This window comes from Polypterus senegalus, chromosome 3, assembly GCF_016835505.1.
Source record: "Polypterus senegalus isolate Bchr_013 chromosome 3, ASM1683550v1, whole genome shotgun sequence".
NCBI classification, from domain to species: domain Eukaryota; kingdom Metazoa; phylum Chordata; class Cladistia; order Polypteriformes; family Polypteridae; genus Polypterus; species Polypterus senegalus.
The window spans coordinates 54,070,800-54,090,399 of record NC_053156.1 but is presented as its reverse complement, the minus strand read 5'-3'; the positions used below and the strand labels follow the sequence as shown (position 1 = coordinate 54,090,399).

Below are 19,600 nucleotides of genomic sequence, written 5' to 3'. Positions count from 1 at the left end.
AATTTTAAACACTTCAATCATATTTCCCTTAATTTCCTTTTGCTTAAACTGAAAACTCTGAGCTCTTTTAATCTTTCTTCATAATTCATCCCCTGTAGTCCTGAAATCAGCCTAGTCGCTCTTCTCTGGACATTTTCCAATGCTGCTCTGTCCATTATTTAGCTTGGAGACAAAAACTGCACACAGTACTCCCAATGAGTCTTAACCAGTGTGTAATACAGCTTTAGCATAATCTCCTTGGACTTGTACTCCACAAATCAAGGAACTATATAACCTAACATTATGTTAGCCTTCTTAATGGCTTTTCAACATTTAACGTAGCTTTGAAACTTCAACCAACTAGTCTTTTCATTGTAGCTCTTGGATTTGTTCTGGCACATTTACAATTTTCAAGTAGAGCTCCATACTTCACAGTTTATATTGGTTCTGACCTGGTATATGGCGAGTATAGTCGGCCACAAGAAATCAACAACAACAACATTTATTTATATTGCACATTTTCATACAAACAGTAGCTCAAAGTGCTTTACATAATAAAGAATAAAAAAATAAAAGACACAATAAGAAAACAAAATAAATCAACATTAATTAACATCGAATAAGAGTAAGGTTCAATGGCCAGGGGGGACAGAAAAACAAAAAAACTCCAGATGGCTGGAGAAAAAATAAAATCTGCAGGGATTCCAGCCCATGAGACCGCCCAGTCCCCTCTGGGCAATCTACCTAACATAAATGAAACAGTCCTCTTTGGATTTAGGATTCTCACGGAAGGACTTGATGATGATGGTCACGTAGACTTCTGCCTTTTAATCCATCCATCATTGTTGGAGCATCATGAAGCTTTGAGTAGGTGGAGGTGGCACAGGCCACCCCCACAAAGAAACCGGAAAAAGAAACAGAAAAGAGAGTAGGGGTCAGTACCGATTTTAGAGCCACCATGAATAGTTATTATGAGGAATTGAACATATAGAGTATCAGGATTAAGTTAAATTGAAGTTATAGAAAGGCCATGTTACAGTAATGTGTTTTCAGCAGTGTTTTAAAGTGCTCTACTGTATCAGCCTGGTGAATTCCTATTGGCAGGCTATTCCAGATTTTAGGTGCATAGCAGCAGAAAGCTGCCTCACCACTTCTTTTAAGTTTTGTTCTTGGAATTCTAAGGAGACACTCATTTGAGGATCTAAGGTTACGATTTGGGATATAACGTGTCAGGCATTCCGATATATAAGATGGAGCGAGATTATTTAAGGCTTTATAAACCATAAGCAGAATTTTAAAGTCAATCCTGAATGACACAGGCAACCAGTGTAGTGACATCAAAACTGGAGAAATGTGTTCGGATTTTCTTTTCCTAGTTAGGATTCTAGCAGCTGCATTCTGCACTAGTTGCAAACGATTTATGTCTTTTTTGGGTAGTCCTGAGAGGAGTGCGTTGCAGTAATCTAGTCGACTGAAAACAAACGCGTGAATTAATTTCTCAGCATCTTTCAGTGATATAAGAGGTCTAACTTTACTTATGTTTCTTAAGTGAAAAAATGCTGTCCTAATGATCTGATTAATATGCGATTTAAAATTCAGATTACAGTTAACAATTACCCCTAAGCTTTTTACCTCCGTCTTGACTTTTAATCCTAATGTATCCAGTTTATTTCTAATAGCCTCATTGTATCCATTATTGCTAATCACTAAGATTTCAGTTTTCTCTTTATTTAACTTGAGAAAGTTACTATTCATCCATTCAGAAATACCAGTAAGACATTTTGTTAGTGAATCAAGAGAATCGGGGTCATCAGGTGCTATTGATAAGTACAGCTGTGTGTCATCAGCATAGCTGTGGTAGCTCATGTTGTGCCCCGAGATAATCTGACCTAACGGAAGCATGTAGATTGAGAAGAGCAGCGGACCCAGGATAGAGCCTTGTGGAACACCATATTGGATATCATGTGTCTTTGAGTTGTAATTACCACAACTAACAAAGAATTTTCTCCCTGTCAGGTAGGATTCAAGCCAATTTAAGACACTGCCAGAGAGGCCCACCCATTGACTAAGGCGATTTCTAAGAATATTATGATTAATGGTGTCAAATGCAGCACTCAGATCTAAGAGGATGAGAACAGATAAATGGCCTCTGTCTGCATTCACTCGAAAATCATTTACTATTTTAACGATTGCCGTTTCTGTGCTGTGATTTGTTCTAAAACCCAACTGAAATTTATCAAGAATAGCATGTTTATTGAGGTGGTCATTTAACTGCATAATGACTGCCTTCTCCAGAACTTTAATGAAATGTTAAATAGTAAAGCCAATCACACCAGAAAATGTTTTAAAAGTCCATATTCATGACATACTTTAAGGCAGAAACCAGTCTTGGCATGAGTACCAGTCTAGTTATTCACACACAACTACTTTTAAGTATGCTAACTAAATGTATGTTTTTTTGGCATGTGGGGAAAAAGCCAGAGTACTCAGAACAAAACACATGCAGACATGGGACACTGTGCTGACACTAAACAAAAAACAACTAGGCTCAATATTCAACCCAAAGACGTTAAATCTGTGAGGCAGCAGCTTGTGCCACTGTACTTCCCCACTTTAGAATTGATTACAGACTGAACTTGGTGTGCTTGTGCCTTGCGTTTTCACTCCTGCTCCTAGTGGCTAACACTGAAAGTGGATTTTTTCTTACAGATGCAGAGCCCTGTGGGTCTGTGAGGGTGAAGCTCTCCTGTTGTGGGAAGATTGTGAGTCCTGCCTCCCTGAAGCAATGGTTAATGGATCTCCTGGACCAGGTAAGGAACCAAACACCCAAGGCACCTTAAGAGCTGTCAGCAAAATAAAGTGTAAATCAGTCATTATTTTATAATGAGCACAGTCATAAACAACAACAGATGTTCAATATCACTTTTAGAGCCTTAGGAACTAAAGTAAACATTGTTTGTTTAACCCCAGATTATCTTTCCTTTTGTGTGTAGAGCATTTTGCTTACCTTAGAATATTTCTAAAATAAACTGTATAAAGTGTGACTCAAAAATTCCCAGAATTGTTAAAAAGAAACAAAGCTTTACTATACAACTTAAAGCAATTCCATTTTGGTCACTGTCATAATACTCCCCTTGAGATGCAACACACTTGTACTAACGCTTCTTCCATTCCTGGAAATTTCCTGTAATCATCTTTTGTTAGCGCTTCCTGTGATTTTCTTTTTTCTGTATTTCTTCCACAGTAACAAATCATCTTCCCATCAAACTCAGTTTTAATTTTGGGAACAAAATAATGTTGCAAGGAACAGATCTGGCAAATCCAAGTGGTGCAATGTGACTACCTCTTTGGTTTTGGTCATAAACTCTTTGATTAACAACACAGTGCATGCAGATGAGTTGTCAAGGTGTAAAATGGAGTTTTGTGTGCGCCACCACTCAGGATGTTTTATTCCTGATGCTTTCCTGCAGACACGTCGGCAGTTCAGTGTAATGTTTCTGATTAACAGTTGTGAAGGAAAGGGTGCGTCAGAGTCCTAAACCCCAAACACAAACACACCAGACAGTCCCAGTATCAAACAAAGGGCGTTTAAATCCACAATACCTTGGTATACACAAGAACAAAATACAGTTATCCCCTTCACTTCACCTCCCCTCTGTCACCACTGCACTGATCTCCTCCAGTCGAGTGTTGCCTTCCTTCTTCCCAGGTCTGACTCGCCTGGACAAGGCAGTGCAGCCTCTTTTTTTGAGGACCCAGGAGTACTTCCAGTGCCAGGGCTTTGCCCTTTGGAAGCACTTCTGGGTCATATGGAAGTCCCAACTAGTAGGGACTGTAACTCCCTGCATTGCCCTCTGGTGGCACCTCTGGACCTCAGCAAGACTGCACAACCAGACTGTAATTCCCTACATTCCCTACGGGTGTCCGAATGGATATAAATATCCAGGGCTGCTGCCATCTACTACATCGGGGGAGACAATAGGCAGGAATCATTGATCTCCCCTATCTTTCCACATTATGGGCATCCCATCCAGGTACAAACCCCAAACTAGTTCTGGCTTCAGCTGGTTTCTTTTTGTTCAGCCAGGCAATTTAATATTTGTTCGATCCTGGCTTCCTGTCTGGGTAGTTAACCATCCCCTTTCCTGGCTGGAATACCTGTCCTTCTCCTACACAGTCTTTTCACAGAGAAACTCTTTATTAACAAGTCTGTCAGTTTGCAAAAATGTGATCATCGTTGTTTTGATGTTAGATATAATGTGCTTTTTTCTGCTTGGAGAAACAAAATCCCTGAAGTCACATACATGATTGTACAATAAATGTCAGAAATATAGATAGATAGATACTTTATTAATCCCAAGGGGAAATTCACATAATCCAGCAGCAGTATACTGATACAAAAAAAAATATTAAATTAAAGAGTAATAGAAAATGCATGTAAAAACAGACAATAACTGAGTAATGTTAGCATTTAGTCCCCCGGGTGGAATTGAAGAGTCGCATATGCACTCAATCAAAGCAGCATGATGTCACTTAACAGAGTGATGAACAAGCCAATAGGCATACGATACCTAGCGTCTGTGACAGATAGGGGGCGCTGTCGTCCCCTTGAACCCTCAGATCAGACGCCAGACACCAGATAAAAGTCCAAATCTTGACTTTATTCGTACAATAATGTGCACAAAGCACCCTTCACTCCACAATACTCATGAACTATAACAATAACAATAATCAATCTTCCACTCCCAGACGCATTGTTCCCTTCCTCCCAACTCAGCTCAGCTTGCTGGGATTTCTCATAGTCCTTTTATATCTCTTAACCCGGAAGTGCTTCAGATCCATCAATCCATGTGATTATTCAGCACTTCCGGGTCAGGTGAAAACTCCTTTTTTTCCTTCAGCCCGGAAGTACTTTATTTCTTCCGTCCTCGTGACTGACGTACTTCCGGGCTGTATTGAAAATATAAGTCTCTGGGCCTCCCTGCAGCGTCCCCTGGCGGCCCCTACGTTATCCACCAGGGCCGTGCATTAAAACTCCATATACCATGATGCCCTGCTGGAATTCCGGGCATCTCCATGTCGCAGGGCAGACTCCATTTGGCGGCTTGGGGGTACTGGCCGGGATGAACTGCCGGCCATATATCATACGTCATAGCTGATAATTATACCCTACTCCCGTGCTATTGACTGAATCCAGGAATTTTTGGGCCCTCCCTCATATATATTGTACTGTACAGATATGAATCACAGTGAATCAGTGTCCCACACATACTTGAAGTTAGAACCTTGTCCTTCTCAGTTCTTGCCCAGAGCACAAAAGTGAGTGGCTAGCAAGGCTAAGCTGTTGATTTTTCATGTAGCAGGAAGTGCTGATGAGTGCAAAGTCATAAGATTGTGTTTCTATGTTGATATTGCTGCTGTTATAATTTGGCCTTTGTTTTTAATTTTTTGCAGCTGTTCCTTTGCGTCTAATATATATAAAACATTTTTGAAAGGCCAAGGAATCCAATGGTTACTTTAATTTTTTGTTTCAGCATGTTTTAATGCTGTTAAACATGAGTTGTGTTCATATACCATTCTGTCTTGTTTTTCTTATGAGCACCACTATTTTGGTATCTTTCTGTTGATGGTCGCTATACCATTGCTAGGAAAGGTCAACTGGAAGTGTGTGGAAGGTCACCTAGGGCCTTATTTATAAAACTTTGCATGAATTGAAGCAAGAAAAAAAGCAGTCTGCAAAAAACAGGAAAATGTGTACTTCAAAAAAAAATCAGATTTATAAAACCTGGCATATGTCTATCTATCTATCTATCTATCTATCTATCTATCTATCTATCTATCTATCTATCTATCTATCTATCTATCTATCTATCTATCTATCTATCTATCTATCTATCTATCTATCTATAATACTCTACCGTGGCTGTTCATTTGTCTGTCCTGGATTTTAAATCACATGTAGCTCACAAACCATTTGAACTATTGACCTGAAATTTGGTCCACATACGGTATACTATGTGGCGTCTACTATCTTCTTTTGGGATGAAGATTTTTATTACTCTTTTTATTTTTATTTTATTTTATTGTTGAATCAACTCTCTGCAATGCTCAGCAGGGCGGCCATGCGGTGCCCATACACATTCCCGTTGTCATTCCCTACCACCTTCACTAATCATTCTTCAGGCAGATTGAAGACTTAAGTGCCAGCTAAAGTGAAACATTAAAGAAAACGTACTAAGTAATTGCAACACAAAAACTAACTTAATCAGTTTTAACGCGAAAAGATGCAGACGAAAGAAGAGAAGCAGCAGGTCACTAGGGTGGAGAAAAGAAGATCTGCTCAGGAAGCAGCAAGAACATCAACCTCTGAGCAAATGAATGGTAAACGTACAGAGAAAGAGTCTGAAAACCAGGAATGCTGAAGTGAAGTGTATTCAGTGCACGTTATCGTGCAGTACGCCGTTACTGGTGTATGTATGTATGTGTATATATAATGTGTGTATATATATATATATATAATATACTACTGTTGCCCCTTTAACCCCAACAAACAGATACACTGGACACAGGTTAAAAGCACCAAGAAGGTATTTAATTATTTTCTTCTTAATAATAGTGCTTTCAAACACCACGATAAACAGGCAATACACCATAATAATCACAATAATAAACACTTTTCTCTCCTCCACACCTCCCAGCAAGCTCTGCCCTACTCCCCCCGACTCCGGCTTGCTTGCTGGGTCTCCAGCAGTACTTTATATAGTCCTTGACCCGGAAGTGCTTCCTTTCTTCCTCCCATGTGACTTGCCACCACTTCCGGGTTGGCTGAAGGGCTTAAGTTTTCTTCAGCCCAGAAGAACTTCGGAGCTTCCGTCCTCGTGACTTGGGAGTACTTCTGGGCTATGTATAAAAAACAATTCCTCTGGTTCTCTCGTAGCATCACCTGGCAGCACCCACGATACCCAGCAGGGCTGTGGTATTGAACTACATGTCCCATAGTGCCCTGCGGGAATCCAGGGCACCGCTACCATCCAGTGGAGCTGCCATCTGGCACGTTAGGGGAGGCAATTTCCTACAAAAGCTGCTTTCCCCTGCCCTTCCATCGCATGGGCGTCCCGGCCGGGTTGAGCTGCAGGCCATCTCTTATAATACTGTACATATATATCTTTTAAATCATAATCACCCTGTAAATATGCATATGAGAATGTGCTTCAAATGCTGCCTTGAATTATCCATATATGGAACAAGCTAATTAACCTCATACATATGAAATCACATTTCTGAATTGGCTGCTAAAGCAGTTTTCCACCTGATTCATTGAGACCTTGTCACCTGCATTCAAGAGTATCTGCTGTAGTCAACAACTGAGAGTATAAGATCATGTGCAACACTATAGCGCCTTCCCTGTCTGTTCTGGGGTCAGGTAAAGGCTTAAGGTGCTAGTGTCTGAGTAAGTGGTCTCTATCTCCTATTCTATATAATGACATGATATCTGTTACACTGAATAGCACAGGACATATGAGAAAATGAAGGTTCAGCCTCTTACAGTACCTTACCAGTAAGCCAGCCACCAGACACAGCACCAGCATTTCTGCCAAAGTTACTTTACCACAAAATAAATGAATCATGGGTTGACCCAGGCCTCTGAGCTACAACATCAATAATGACTTTGTCATATGTATTTTATGTGTGCAAGTTGTCAATTAGCTGGTTTTGCTGCTTTTCCTTGTTTGATTAAGGGTGTCATCATTTCCCTGTTCCTCCAAAATTTTGCATAAGCATGGATCATAGTTGCCATAAATACAGTATATGCATGTTACCCTTTCAAATTTTCTTTTATAAATTCTGACATATGCTCAGGAAGTGGTATATGCACATTTCAAGCCACTTTTTGTGTGTACACAAGCTCTATTAATGAGGCCCCTGATTTTATAAAGGTGTAATGAAGCAGTAAAGACAAACATGGCAAAAATTAGTGGAAAGACCTCAAACTAATCAAAAAGATGCCTGACCAAAACTTCACTGGTAAGCCTTTAGAAAGATGCCTTACTCAAGGCAACCTGACTGCAAAACTCAGCAGGCAGGCTTCAAGGCCTACGCAGGCCTAAAATGGAGTTCAGACTTAAAAGTTTCAAAAGTCCAATGGATGAAGGGTAAAACCACAAAAAAGAAAACTCTTACCAAGCAAAGTTATTTGAATATTTAACAGTGTTTAAAAGGGAATAATAAAAGGCAATAGAGAAAAAAGAGGTTAATTCAAAAGCAAACAAAGCCAGGAATCCTAAACTGGAAATAATACTTTAATCAAAGCAGGAGTCACACAAAAGAATAATTACAAAATCAAAAGTCAGAAATCTAAAATTTAAAAGAGGGACTGCCAAAGCTGTAGTGACAACTGTTGCTTCTGTTTTTACACAGCTGGAGCAATCCCTCAGGTGTGCCATTAGCTGGCCCCACCCCTTGAAACTCATTGTTAAGAGAACGGGGCAGAAGATAACACAAATACATATATTCTTAATACAGTACAAAATTAAAAGGTAGTTAACAAGCATTGTGCACTTACTGGTTGTCCAAGGTTGTGGATGCAGCCGAAAAACATTATTGGAGTGTTATTATTAAATCTCTGGTTTCAGCTTCATTTTTGTTTTTTGACTATGATTTTTGTCATTCCATTAATCTTCTAATTCTGTTTATAATTAAAAATCTGCTGCCATCCTGCACATGCAGTACAGCTGTTTTCTTCAATATGAGGCATATAATCAAAGGAAAATTGTAGCAAAATAGAGGTCAGGAAATTATGGAGAGAAAGGAAATAAGCAAAAATTATGTCTACAAACAAGCAGGTCTGTGAGAACCTCTTGAAGCAAACAGATTACAAAAAAAAAATACCTAAAATAAAGATATACTCAAAAGTTCTTTGCAAAATGGTCCTCATACTAGCTTGTTTATTTTCCCCTAACTAGCGTTAAGTTTTGTACATTCATTTTGAGCAGATAGTGTTATCTAAAATAGGTGCAGCATAATAGCACACAGAAATCAGTGACTGATATAAAATGACCACAGAAACTGGCGACTGATATGAAATAGGTGGTGACACTAGTGTTTAGTACTGTAAAGAACAGACACAGCAACCAAAGGCTGATGTAAAATGGGCACATAGACCAGTGGCTGATACGAACAAACACTAACACTAGTACCTGGTACTGTGTGGAAAAGCACTGTATAAATAATATGTATTTATTATTATTATTGTTGTTGTTATTGTACAATGGGCACAGAACCAAAGTGAGAGATGTAAAACTGGCACAGAAATCAGTATCCAATGTATAAAGGGTACAGAAGCCAGTGTTTGATGTATAACAGGCACATAAACTACTGTCTGGTATAGAATGGCCTCAGAAGCCAATAGCTGATGTAAAATGGGCACAGAAGGCAGTAATTAATGTAACCCAGACACAGAAATGAGTGGCTAAAGTAAATTGACACAAAGAAACAGTTTCTGAGATAACATGACGCAGAAATCTGACACAACAACCAGCACATAGCATAAGTTGGGCAGAGAAGCTGTTTTTGTTTTGTAACTAGACATAAAAATCCATTCACAATGTAATCTGGGCACTGAAACCTGTACCTAACATAAAGGGAGCACGGGAACAAGTATTCACAAACAATTAAACAATGCCTAAGGTAATCTGGGCACAGTAACCAGTTTCCAACATAAATCCATTCATGAGTGACTTCTATCTAGCCCCCTTTACCTTAAATATCTGGTTGCTGAAGGGATTCTTAGATGATTGTCCTTCCAATAGGTTCTCACACCACAGCAGAAAACATTTGAAGCTCTGCTAGAGTGAAAATTGGGATTTGGTCATCTCCTTGATCAAGGTCCTTGTTTCTCTACTACTCATTTTAGCAGATCAATCAACTCTAGGAGGAGTCCTAGTGGTTCCAAACTTCTTCCATTTCACACTTTTGAGGCCACTATGCTCCTGGGAAAGTTCAAAGCTTTAGAAATGTTTTTGTACCATTGCCCTGATGTATATCTCATCACAATTTGATTGTGGAGGTCTACAAAGAGTTCTTGGAACTTCATCACTTGTTTTTTGTTCTAACATGCAGTGTGAGTGGTGGGACCTCATAAACATAGGTGTGCAACATTTTAAACAATGTCCAATCAATTTAGTTTGCCAAAGATGGACTCCAATCGAGTTCTAGACACATCTCAAGGAGAATTAAAGCTAAGAGGATACAGATGACCACACTATGGAGTGCCACAGTAAAGCCCTTTGGGGTCAGAGCACAGTGTCAGCCATTGTGCAGTGCCCCTGGAGCAATTGCTCAAGGGCCCAGCAGAGTAGGATCTCTTTTGGCAGTGATGGGGATTCGAGCCGGCAACCTTCTGGATACCAGCACAGATCCTTAGCCTGAAAGCCACCACTCTGCCCACTTACATTTACTTACATAAATGAGAGATGTGATTTTTTGATTTTTAATAAATTTGCAAACCTTTCTGAAAACATGTTTTCACTTTGTCATTATGGGTTATTGAGTGCAGATGGATGGGCAAAAATGGCAAATTTATCAATTTAAAATAAAATCTACAAAACAAAGAGTGCAGTATGTGAAGTGGACTGAATACTTTCTGACTTCACTGTAAGTACAAAGAAAGGAATGTGTGAGGGTCTGGATGAGGAAAGTACAGTATGCCTTATGCAAAAGGGTCATTGGATGGTGTCCACAAGAAGATGATGTTCAGAAGTGAACAAGAAAGCTAATAAGATTCTGGGTTAAATAGCAGCCATGCTGTGGTAAAACCTGAAGGTAGGTCATACTTTAGTGATGTGACACATTCTGAGGCTTCATCTGGAATGCAGGATGCAGTTCTGGTCTCCAAATATTAAGAAAGAAGCCATAGCATTAACAAAAGTCTAAGGATGTTTTATTAGGCTCATTCCAGGGCAGCAGGTTATGAGCTATGGAGCAAGATTGGAGGAGATGAATATGTTTATCTCAAATAAACAGAAATTAAAAGGAAAGGTGGCAAAGTGTTTCAAATTATACTGTAAGGGAAATACATGAGGTGAATGCCAGCTATTACTCTAAAACTGGTTCTTTCCATGAGAACACAGGAGTAGAGGCCAAAGAAAGATGAAGGTGAATTGTTACAAAAATTTAATCACAGACGTATGTACCTAAAAGAAACACTAAGGGCCATCTTAATGTTTGCTTAATACTACTATGTTTTAGAAAGGTAAGGTTAACCAGAAAGAGTGAGCTTGATGGCCTCATCATCTTATTCCTTTTCCCATTGTCTTCTGTCCATAGTGCACATTAAGCACTGATTAGTACATCTGATTTGCACTGAATGATTTTTTTACATTTTCTTTGAAGCAGATCCTTGTTTTCATGTTCAATTTGTACTTTCAGCATGGCTTTAGAATATGGCATTTTTATGTTATTAATAAGAATGCCAGAACGATAAAGCCACTTTACAAGTCATATATGCTGCACACATGTCTCTTTCCTGACCCACTGATAGATACACTGTCACTTTAAGCTAACACTCCATCACAGCTCATGTAATTGTCCTCCTGCGTTTTGTTTTTCCTCCAAAGAGGGCGCTCTGCATCCTTACTTAAATGTTCTGATCGACAAGTGCAATTGGATGGAAGGCTACCATAGATAATCTAGGGTAAGGGGAACCAGGTGTGCAGAGCATTATTTTACAAAAAAATAGATTATTAATTGATTGTCAAAAATATGAATAAATAGTGCCAAGGTACATCATTACAAGAGTGTTCATTTACCAACATTCAACCATGTCTTTCTGAGCACAGCTGCCATAAATGTCACCTGAAGGTAGCTCCATAATGACTCATTTAATATGGTTCACCTCTTAAATCCTTGACTTGTTTAGCATCACCACAGTGTCGGTGGAATGTGACCAGTATGTTAATGAAGAAATAGAAGAATTTGAAGAAAATTGTGGTGCATTATGTTCTTCTTTTCCTGCCATTTTAAATTAGGCACTGGTTTCTGTGGCCTGCTTATGTGAAGCACTGGTTTTTGTATGTGGTTTACACAACACAGGTTTTATTTTCCCTTTTACAATAAGATGTTGATTTCCAAGCATGATTTCAATAAAACACTATTTTCTGTGCCTGTAATTTGTTTCTTTGTCTAGTTACATTAAGAGTGGTTTCTGTGCTTGGTTTATATTAGGCACTGGTTATTGGACTGTATATGCGGAATGGGAATACTGTACTTAAAACAAACTTTACACTGAAATCAATGAATTCATTTACACTATTTAAAAAATATCTCTTAACAATGGAGATCATGAGAAAGACCTGAGATCCACACCAACCAGCAAACTCTCCAGACATGATTTGCTTCAGATTGACTCCAGTGGAAATCACTGAGCATTCATAATGGAATCCAATATTTTTACAATTTTCTGTGCAAGATAGTGGAGTAGCCCTGCTAAGTGGTAACCAGATGAGCTTGATGGACTGAATGCTTTCGTCTTGTGTTTTACACTTCTTAATTTTCTTTCCTGGTTTAGGGTAAGTGGTCTTTTGCCTGCCCTCACTGCGCCAGCCCATGGTTGTGGCCACTTGTGAGGAAATTCACCCTGCTCAGCGAAGAGGACAGACTTCTCTGTGAGAGTAAAATCCAGGCAATGAATCAAGACAACTTTCAGAAGGTAGGTACCACCAACTCCCTCAACATCTTTCTAGTGCTTTCATTTAGTTCTTAAACTAATTGCCATGAAAATAAGTGTGTGTGTTTGAACCCTTCATGGACTTCAGTAAGTCTTTGAGGTCGGCCCTCATCCTCCTCCTTCCTTCCCAACAAAGCTTTCCAGTCCTATCCACTTTATTCTTCCAAAATAAAATCAAGTTGAGTTTTGAAAGTAACTAAATTCCTAATGTCTACAACACTACTCGGTAGCTTATTCCGTGTCTATGTTTGCTAATGTTTGTGCAATATTTACATTTTCAGTCTCAATCCACTGTACTGATTCCCATCATAATTTAAACACTTCAATCATGTCTCCTCTTAATCTTCTTTAGCTTTAACTGAAAAGGCTCAGCTCTTTTAATCTTTCTTCATAATTCATCCCTTGTAGCCCTGGAATCAGCCTAGTTGCTCTTCTCTTAAATCTCTGTTATTTCATTTTAAAACATTGGTATGAACGTTTATGGAAAGATCTCCCGGAGAGTTTTCTTGGTTTGGCTAAATGTTGTGAAGGAGTTTTTCTTCGCCATGGACAGAATTCTGCAATTATCCAGCACAGTTGTCTTCTGTGGCTTTCTAGACCTTCTGGTGTTTCTGAGCTCACCAGTGCGTTCCTTTTCTTTAAGAATGTACCAGATGGTTGATTTGACCACTCCTGGTGTTTCTGCTATCTCTTTAAAGAGTTTGTTTTGTTTTCTCAGCCTAATGATGAACTGTTTTTGCTTGCATGAACAGCTCTTTGGATTTCATTGATAGTGACCGCTTCCAAATGCAAACTCCACACTTGGAATCAATTCCAGACCTTTTACCTGCTTAATAATTTATGAAATAATGAGGACCTGCTCACACTTCGCTATGGAACAGATGTTAGTCAAATGTCCAAATTCTGCTGAGCCCCTGAAAATAGGGGGACCATGTATTAAAATGGCTGTTATTCGTAAATGGCTCATACTGTATTTTTGGCAAACCTCTTAAATTAAAACTGAAATCAATAATGATTGCTTTATTTCCTTATTGTAATATTTCTGGCACTACCCTGACACAATTGTGGAGTTCTATTCTAAAGTATTGGCTCTATCAGCCCTTTCCGCTGTCATGTACCGTAGTTATGCTGCCAGAACCTGTCATAAAAGAGACGTTAACTCTATACTGTTGTAGAATGTTGGAGTGATTGTGGAGAGCTCAATATTTTTATTAATCGACCTACATTAATTGACCTGAGTGCACATCCCCGTCCTAAGCATGGCTCCCGCAGTAACCTTGTTTACACACTAAAGAGTGAGAAACCAGCTTTACCTGATGGGAAAACAACTTTTGCCAACTCCAGGTAAACTACAACAGGAGCCTGGGCAATTACAGCCTTTTAAAAAGTTGTCTTCTGAAAAGACTTTCAAGCAAGTCAACTCTTTCTTTGAATAGAAATGCAAAGTTCAGTTTAGTATTTAGTATTATCCTCCTGTGGCCTGTAAGGGGCACATCAGCTCCCCAGACAGACAAACGCAGACACTCAAGTTCACAAGCACAACACAGGCTTTTATTCAGCGGTGGGAAATCTTTCCTTTTTTCCCCACCTGCACAACAAAAACAGTACAAATGAACACAATAAAACACACAGCAATGTCTTTCTTTTCTTCTTTTCTCTTTCTCTTTGTCAGTTTCTGTCCCTCTGCTTCCACTCCTTCTCCAGCAAGCCTCATACCTCTGCCACCCAACTTTGGCTCCTGGAATGAAGGCAGCGGGCTTCTTTTATACTACACCCAGTAGTAGTTCTGGTGGCCCCATTAGCCAGAGTATGGCTCCACATTTCCTGCAGCATCCTCTGGAGGCATCCATGGAACCCAACAGGGCTGTGCTGAACTCCAACTCCCATGAAGCCCTGTGGGAGTTCAAGACACCGGTGCAACCTGGGAGGTCTGCCATCTAGTGCTCCGGGGGAGATAATTCCCTATGCATGCTTTCTACCCCAGTTCTTCCTTTAAGAATGCATAAGGGCCCTGGCTGTCCACCACACTCCATATATTTGTAATTATATGAAGACTGGTCACAAAGACAATTTCAAAGATCCTAGGGAAATCTCCCAAAATGCATATCTGTGTTCCTTTCCATTATCCATCATATATTTGTAATTATATTATTCTGTTACTGTATATAATGTTGAGTTTGTGGGTTAATATATAGTTAATTATTGTAAAACATGCCTGATCTTTAACTCTGCTATAGCAAGTATTAATGCTGAAAAGGTTCACAGACTGAATATTCATAACCACTACACGATAACGTGCAGTGAATACACTTGACTTACATTTTTCAGACTCTTTCTCTGTACGTTTAGCATTCATTTGCTCAGAGGTTGATTCGCTTGCTGCTTCCTGAGCAGATCTTCTTTTCTCCACCCTAGCAGCCCGCTTCTTCTCTTCTTTCATTGGCATCTTTTCGCGTTAAAACTGATTGAGTCAGTATTTGTGTTGCAATTACTTAGTACGTTTTCTTTAAATTTTCACATAAGCTGGCACTTTGGTCTTCAATCTGCCTCAAGAATAATTTAAGATACGAACAGGTAGGGGAAGTGACAGCAAAGGTGGTAAGGATGAGAACGCGCCGCACGGCCGCCCTGCTGGCAGCTGCCGAGAGTTGATTCTACAATAAAATAAAATAAAAATACAAAGAGGAATAACCTTAGAGGTCAATCATCAACCCGAATACAGACAGTAGATATCACGTAGTATAGAGTGCATCTGGAAAGTATTCACAGCGCATCACCTTTTCCACATTTTGTTATGTTACAGCCTTATTCCAAGATGGATTAAATTAATTTTTTTTCTCAGAATTCTCCACACAACACCCCATAATGACAAAGTGAAAAAGTTTACTTGAGGTTTTTGCAAATTTATTAAAAATAAAAAAAACTGAGAAATCACATGTACATAAGTATTCACAGCCTTTGCTCAATACTTTGTCGATGCACCTTTGCCAGCAATTACAGCCTCAAGTCTTTTTGAATATGATGCCACAAGCTTGGCACACCTATCCTTGGCCAGTTTCGCCCATTCCTCTTTGCAGCACCTCTCAAGCTCCATCAGGTTGGATGGGAAGCGTCGGTGCACATCCATTTTAAGATCTCTCCAGAGATGTTCAATCGGATTCAAGTCTGGGCTCTGGCTGGGCCACTCAAGGACATTCACAGAGTTGTCCTGAAGCCACTCCTTTGATATCTTGGCTGTGTGCTTAGGGTCATTGTCCTGCTGAAAGATGAACCGTCACCCCAGTCTGAGGTCAAGAGCTCTGGAGCAGGTTTTCATCCAGGATGTCTCTGTACATTGCTGCAGTCATCTTTCCCTTTATCCTGACTAGTCTCCCAGTTCCTGCTGCTGAAAAACATCCCCACAGCATGATGCTGCCACCACCATGCTTCACTGTAGGGATGGTATTGGCCTGGTGATGAGCGGTGCCTGGTTTCCTCCAAACGTGACGCCTGGCATTCACACCAAAGAGTTCAATCTTTGTCTCATCAGACCAGAGAATTTTGTTTCTCATGGTCTGAGAGTCCTTCAGGTGCCTTTTGGCAAACTCCAGGCAGGCTGCCTTGTGCCTTTTACTAAGGAGTGGCTTCCTTCTGGCCACTCTACCATACAGGCCTGATTGGTCGATTGCTGCAGAGATGGTTGTCCTTCTGGAAGGTTCTCCTCTCTCCACAGAGGACCTCTGGAGCTCTGACAGAGTGACCATCGGGTTCTTGGTCACCTCCCTGACTAAGGCCCTTCTCCCGCAATGGCCGGCCAGCTCTAGGAAGAGTCCTGGTGGTTTCGAATTTCTCCCACTTACGGATGATGGAGGCCACTGTGCTATTGGGACCTTCAAAGCAGCAGAAATTTTTCTGTAACCTTCCCCAGATTTGTGCCTCGAGACAATCCTGTCTCGGAGGTCTACAGACAATTCCTTTGACTTCATGCTTGGTTTGTGCTCTGACATGAACTGTCAACTGTGGGACCTTATATAGACAGGTGTGTGCCTTTCCAAATCATGTCCAATCAACTGAATTTACCACAGGTGGACTCCAATTAAGCTGCAGAAACATCTCAAGGATGATCAGGGGAAACAGGATGCACCTGAGCTCAATTTTGAGCTTCATGGCAAAGGCTGTGAATACTTATGTATATGTGCTTCCTCAATTTTTTTATTTTTAATAAATTTGCAAAAATCTCAAGTAAATTTTTTTCACGTTGACATTATGGGGTGTTGTGTGTAGAATTCTGAGGAAAAAAATGAATTGAATCCATTTTGGAATAAGGCTGTAACATAACAAAATGTGGAAAAAGTGATGCGCTGTGAATACTTTCTGGATGCACTGTATGTGTACCAAATTTCAGGTCAATAGGTCAAACGGTTTGCGAGCTACAGGTGATTTAAAATCCTGGACAGACAAACGGACAGCCACGTTAAGGTATCATAAATAAAGATTGGTGAACATACTTTAATAGTTAGACTTTGAATAAAATGTAACACACATCAAGTTAAGCTGCCTATCCTTTGAGGTTGTATTCTGAAACACACGCTAAGGCCTCTGAGGTGGCATGTGAACTATTATTCATGTAACATACGTTACTTAGACTCTGAGGTATTATTATAAAATACACGCTAGTTAAACATTGCTTAACCTCTGAGGTTACAAATACTCTAAAAAGCCACTATTAGCCATAATCATATTTCTTTCTAAGAATATATAACCTAAAGCTCTGCAAACAATATTAAGTCAATGCTGAGGTATTACAGTAACTTATAATTATTTCATAACATACGATAAATGTAATCTTTACATACTAATAATAAATTGGAGTCCGATTAAAACATCTGCACCCTTATTCTGTCAATGGTTAAGGGGTGTGACAACTGTAGTTTGAAGCTGGTGAAATAAACAAAAACAACAGGCATACCTTCATAATTAATAATGTCTGAGTTAATAGCCAGTTAGAAAGGTTTCACCTAGGAAAGACTGTTGTGATTTTTGGGCAGATAGTATGGAGCAAATGTCCAGCAATGTCCTTATTGATGCTCTCTCTAACAAAGTAGAAAGCTCTGACTAATGTCACTCATGTAGATGTTTGTTAATGATCTTATTTGATTAATTTTCAGTGTCCACGATGTACCCAGCTGTGCCAGCGCCAGACAGATGACACCAACCTATGTGTGACATGTACACCGTGCTCAGAGGAACTCAGAAAAATGTACCGCTTCTGCTGGGGATGCCAGCGGAAGTGGGCAGGGCCCTGGCCAAGAGAGGACATCTGTGCAAATAAAGGATGTGCAGTCCAGACATCACTGCTGTCCTGCCCACTGATAGACTCCCCTGATACTGATGTGCACGGGTGCCCCATCCTTCGTGCCTGCCCCTGCTGCAACACCATGGTGTTCCACATGCAGGATGGCTGCTCCAATGTTGTGTGTCCACAGGATGACTGTGGCACTACTTTTTGCTTCCGTTGCCTTGCAAAAGATTATAAGCATGTTTACCCAGAGTACATCCGGGATGAGCCAGGGGACGTCTTGAATCGTGATTCAGATGAGGATTCATTTGATGAATTTTATGATGATGAAGATGAAGAGGAATTATGTGTTATCCAAGGAAGGCAACGACCTTTTGGGACAGGGAAGAGAAAACGGGAACGGGATAATGAGGAAGACAGACAAGAAAGCAAAAAAGTGCAAATTAACACTGGAGGAAATTAGCAGGATTACAGAGCTTTGAGTGTGTAAAGTACTTTGAGCAGCCTCATATCAGCAACTTCAAACACACTGAATATTAGTAAAGTGATGCAACATTAAACATTTGCAATTTCTATTTATATTTGTGTAGTGAGAAGTCAAGTAAAATGACACCTTTCATTGGCTAACTAAAAAAGATTACAATATGCAAGCTTTTGAGGCAACTCAGGCCCCTTGTTCAGGCAGTGACACAGTTTGGGTTTGGCATTGGTGTGAAAGGGCATTGGTGTTTCCTGCTGGTACTTTCATTTTTTTTCTGGTGAGGTGCTTCTACACTGGAACTCCTTTATAAACATTGTTGAAAGTGGCTGTCTTTTTTATGCTTCTTTTTGTATTTTCTCTTTGGATTACTTTAATTTTTCCTATTCCTGTTGACTGGTTTAAAACCTAGAAGCTTAGAGGTAATAAAAAAGAGATGTAATAAAAATGCACACATAAAAGATATGGTGTAGTGCATGGGGCATTAAAGTGGAACTTAGCAGGTGAAGAGCCTAATGGAGCAGAAATCGGCGAGGGCCATCTTAACGTATGGGAACAATGGACATTGGCCAGGGGCACCAGGAGCATGGGGCCTACACTGTTTCTGATGCCTATGTATGTTTCTTTTTTGTTATCTAAACAGGGACCCTAGCGCACTACTTTGCCCAGGGGCCCATGATGCTCTTTAAAATGGCCCTTTCAAAGGAGAGATTCTCCCAATACCATTGCAGATGAACAGATATCAAGAGATTATCAAATAATTAGATACTCTGAGGGAACCACAAAAAAAGACATAAATTGCAGGAGTGACTGGCAGGAAGACAAAAGACTTTCTTTCTGCCAATAGATGGCATGAGACCGTACACAGGGCATAGAGTTCCAAATTCTTTAAAGGTTCTTGTCACATGAATTGAGAGAGAGGGCTAACACTCTATTGGATCTACCAACCACAAAAGAGCTCTAAAACATGTTGAACCTGAACTTTTATAGGCCTGATTCTTATCCCAATATACTGGCAGATCAAGGAACGCATGAAAGATTTCAGTTGGAGTCTCTTTGTTCTTCCTTAGTGTGTCCTTCCACTCCATTTTTGAGTTCTTGTGTGTGGGTTGGCTTGTCCTTGAGGAGGTGCTTTGTTACT

The 19,600-nt window shown here is 40.0% G+C and overlaps 1 protein-coding gene across 1 annotated transcript in view; it reads left to right on the top strand.

Annotated features, from left to right (window-relative positions):
- The window catches only part of LOC120525154, a 32,060-nt gene extending 13,273 nt beyond the window's left edge, over positions 1–18,787 (top strand). Inside the window, exons 2-4 of the mRNA XM_039747223.1 lie at positions 2,689–2,789; positions 12,545–12,685; positions 17,851–18,787. Of these exons, the coding sequence (XP_039603157.1) occupies positions 2,689–2,789; positions 12,545–12,685; positions 17,851–18,444 (836 nt within the window). The 3' untranslated portion in view covers positions 18,445–18,787. The remainder of the gene's footprint in view (positions 1–2,688; positions 2,790–12,544; positions 12,686–17,850) is intronic.
- The last annotated feature ends 813 nt before the right edge of the window (positions 18,788–19,600 follow it).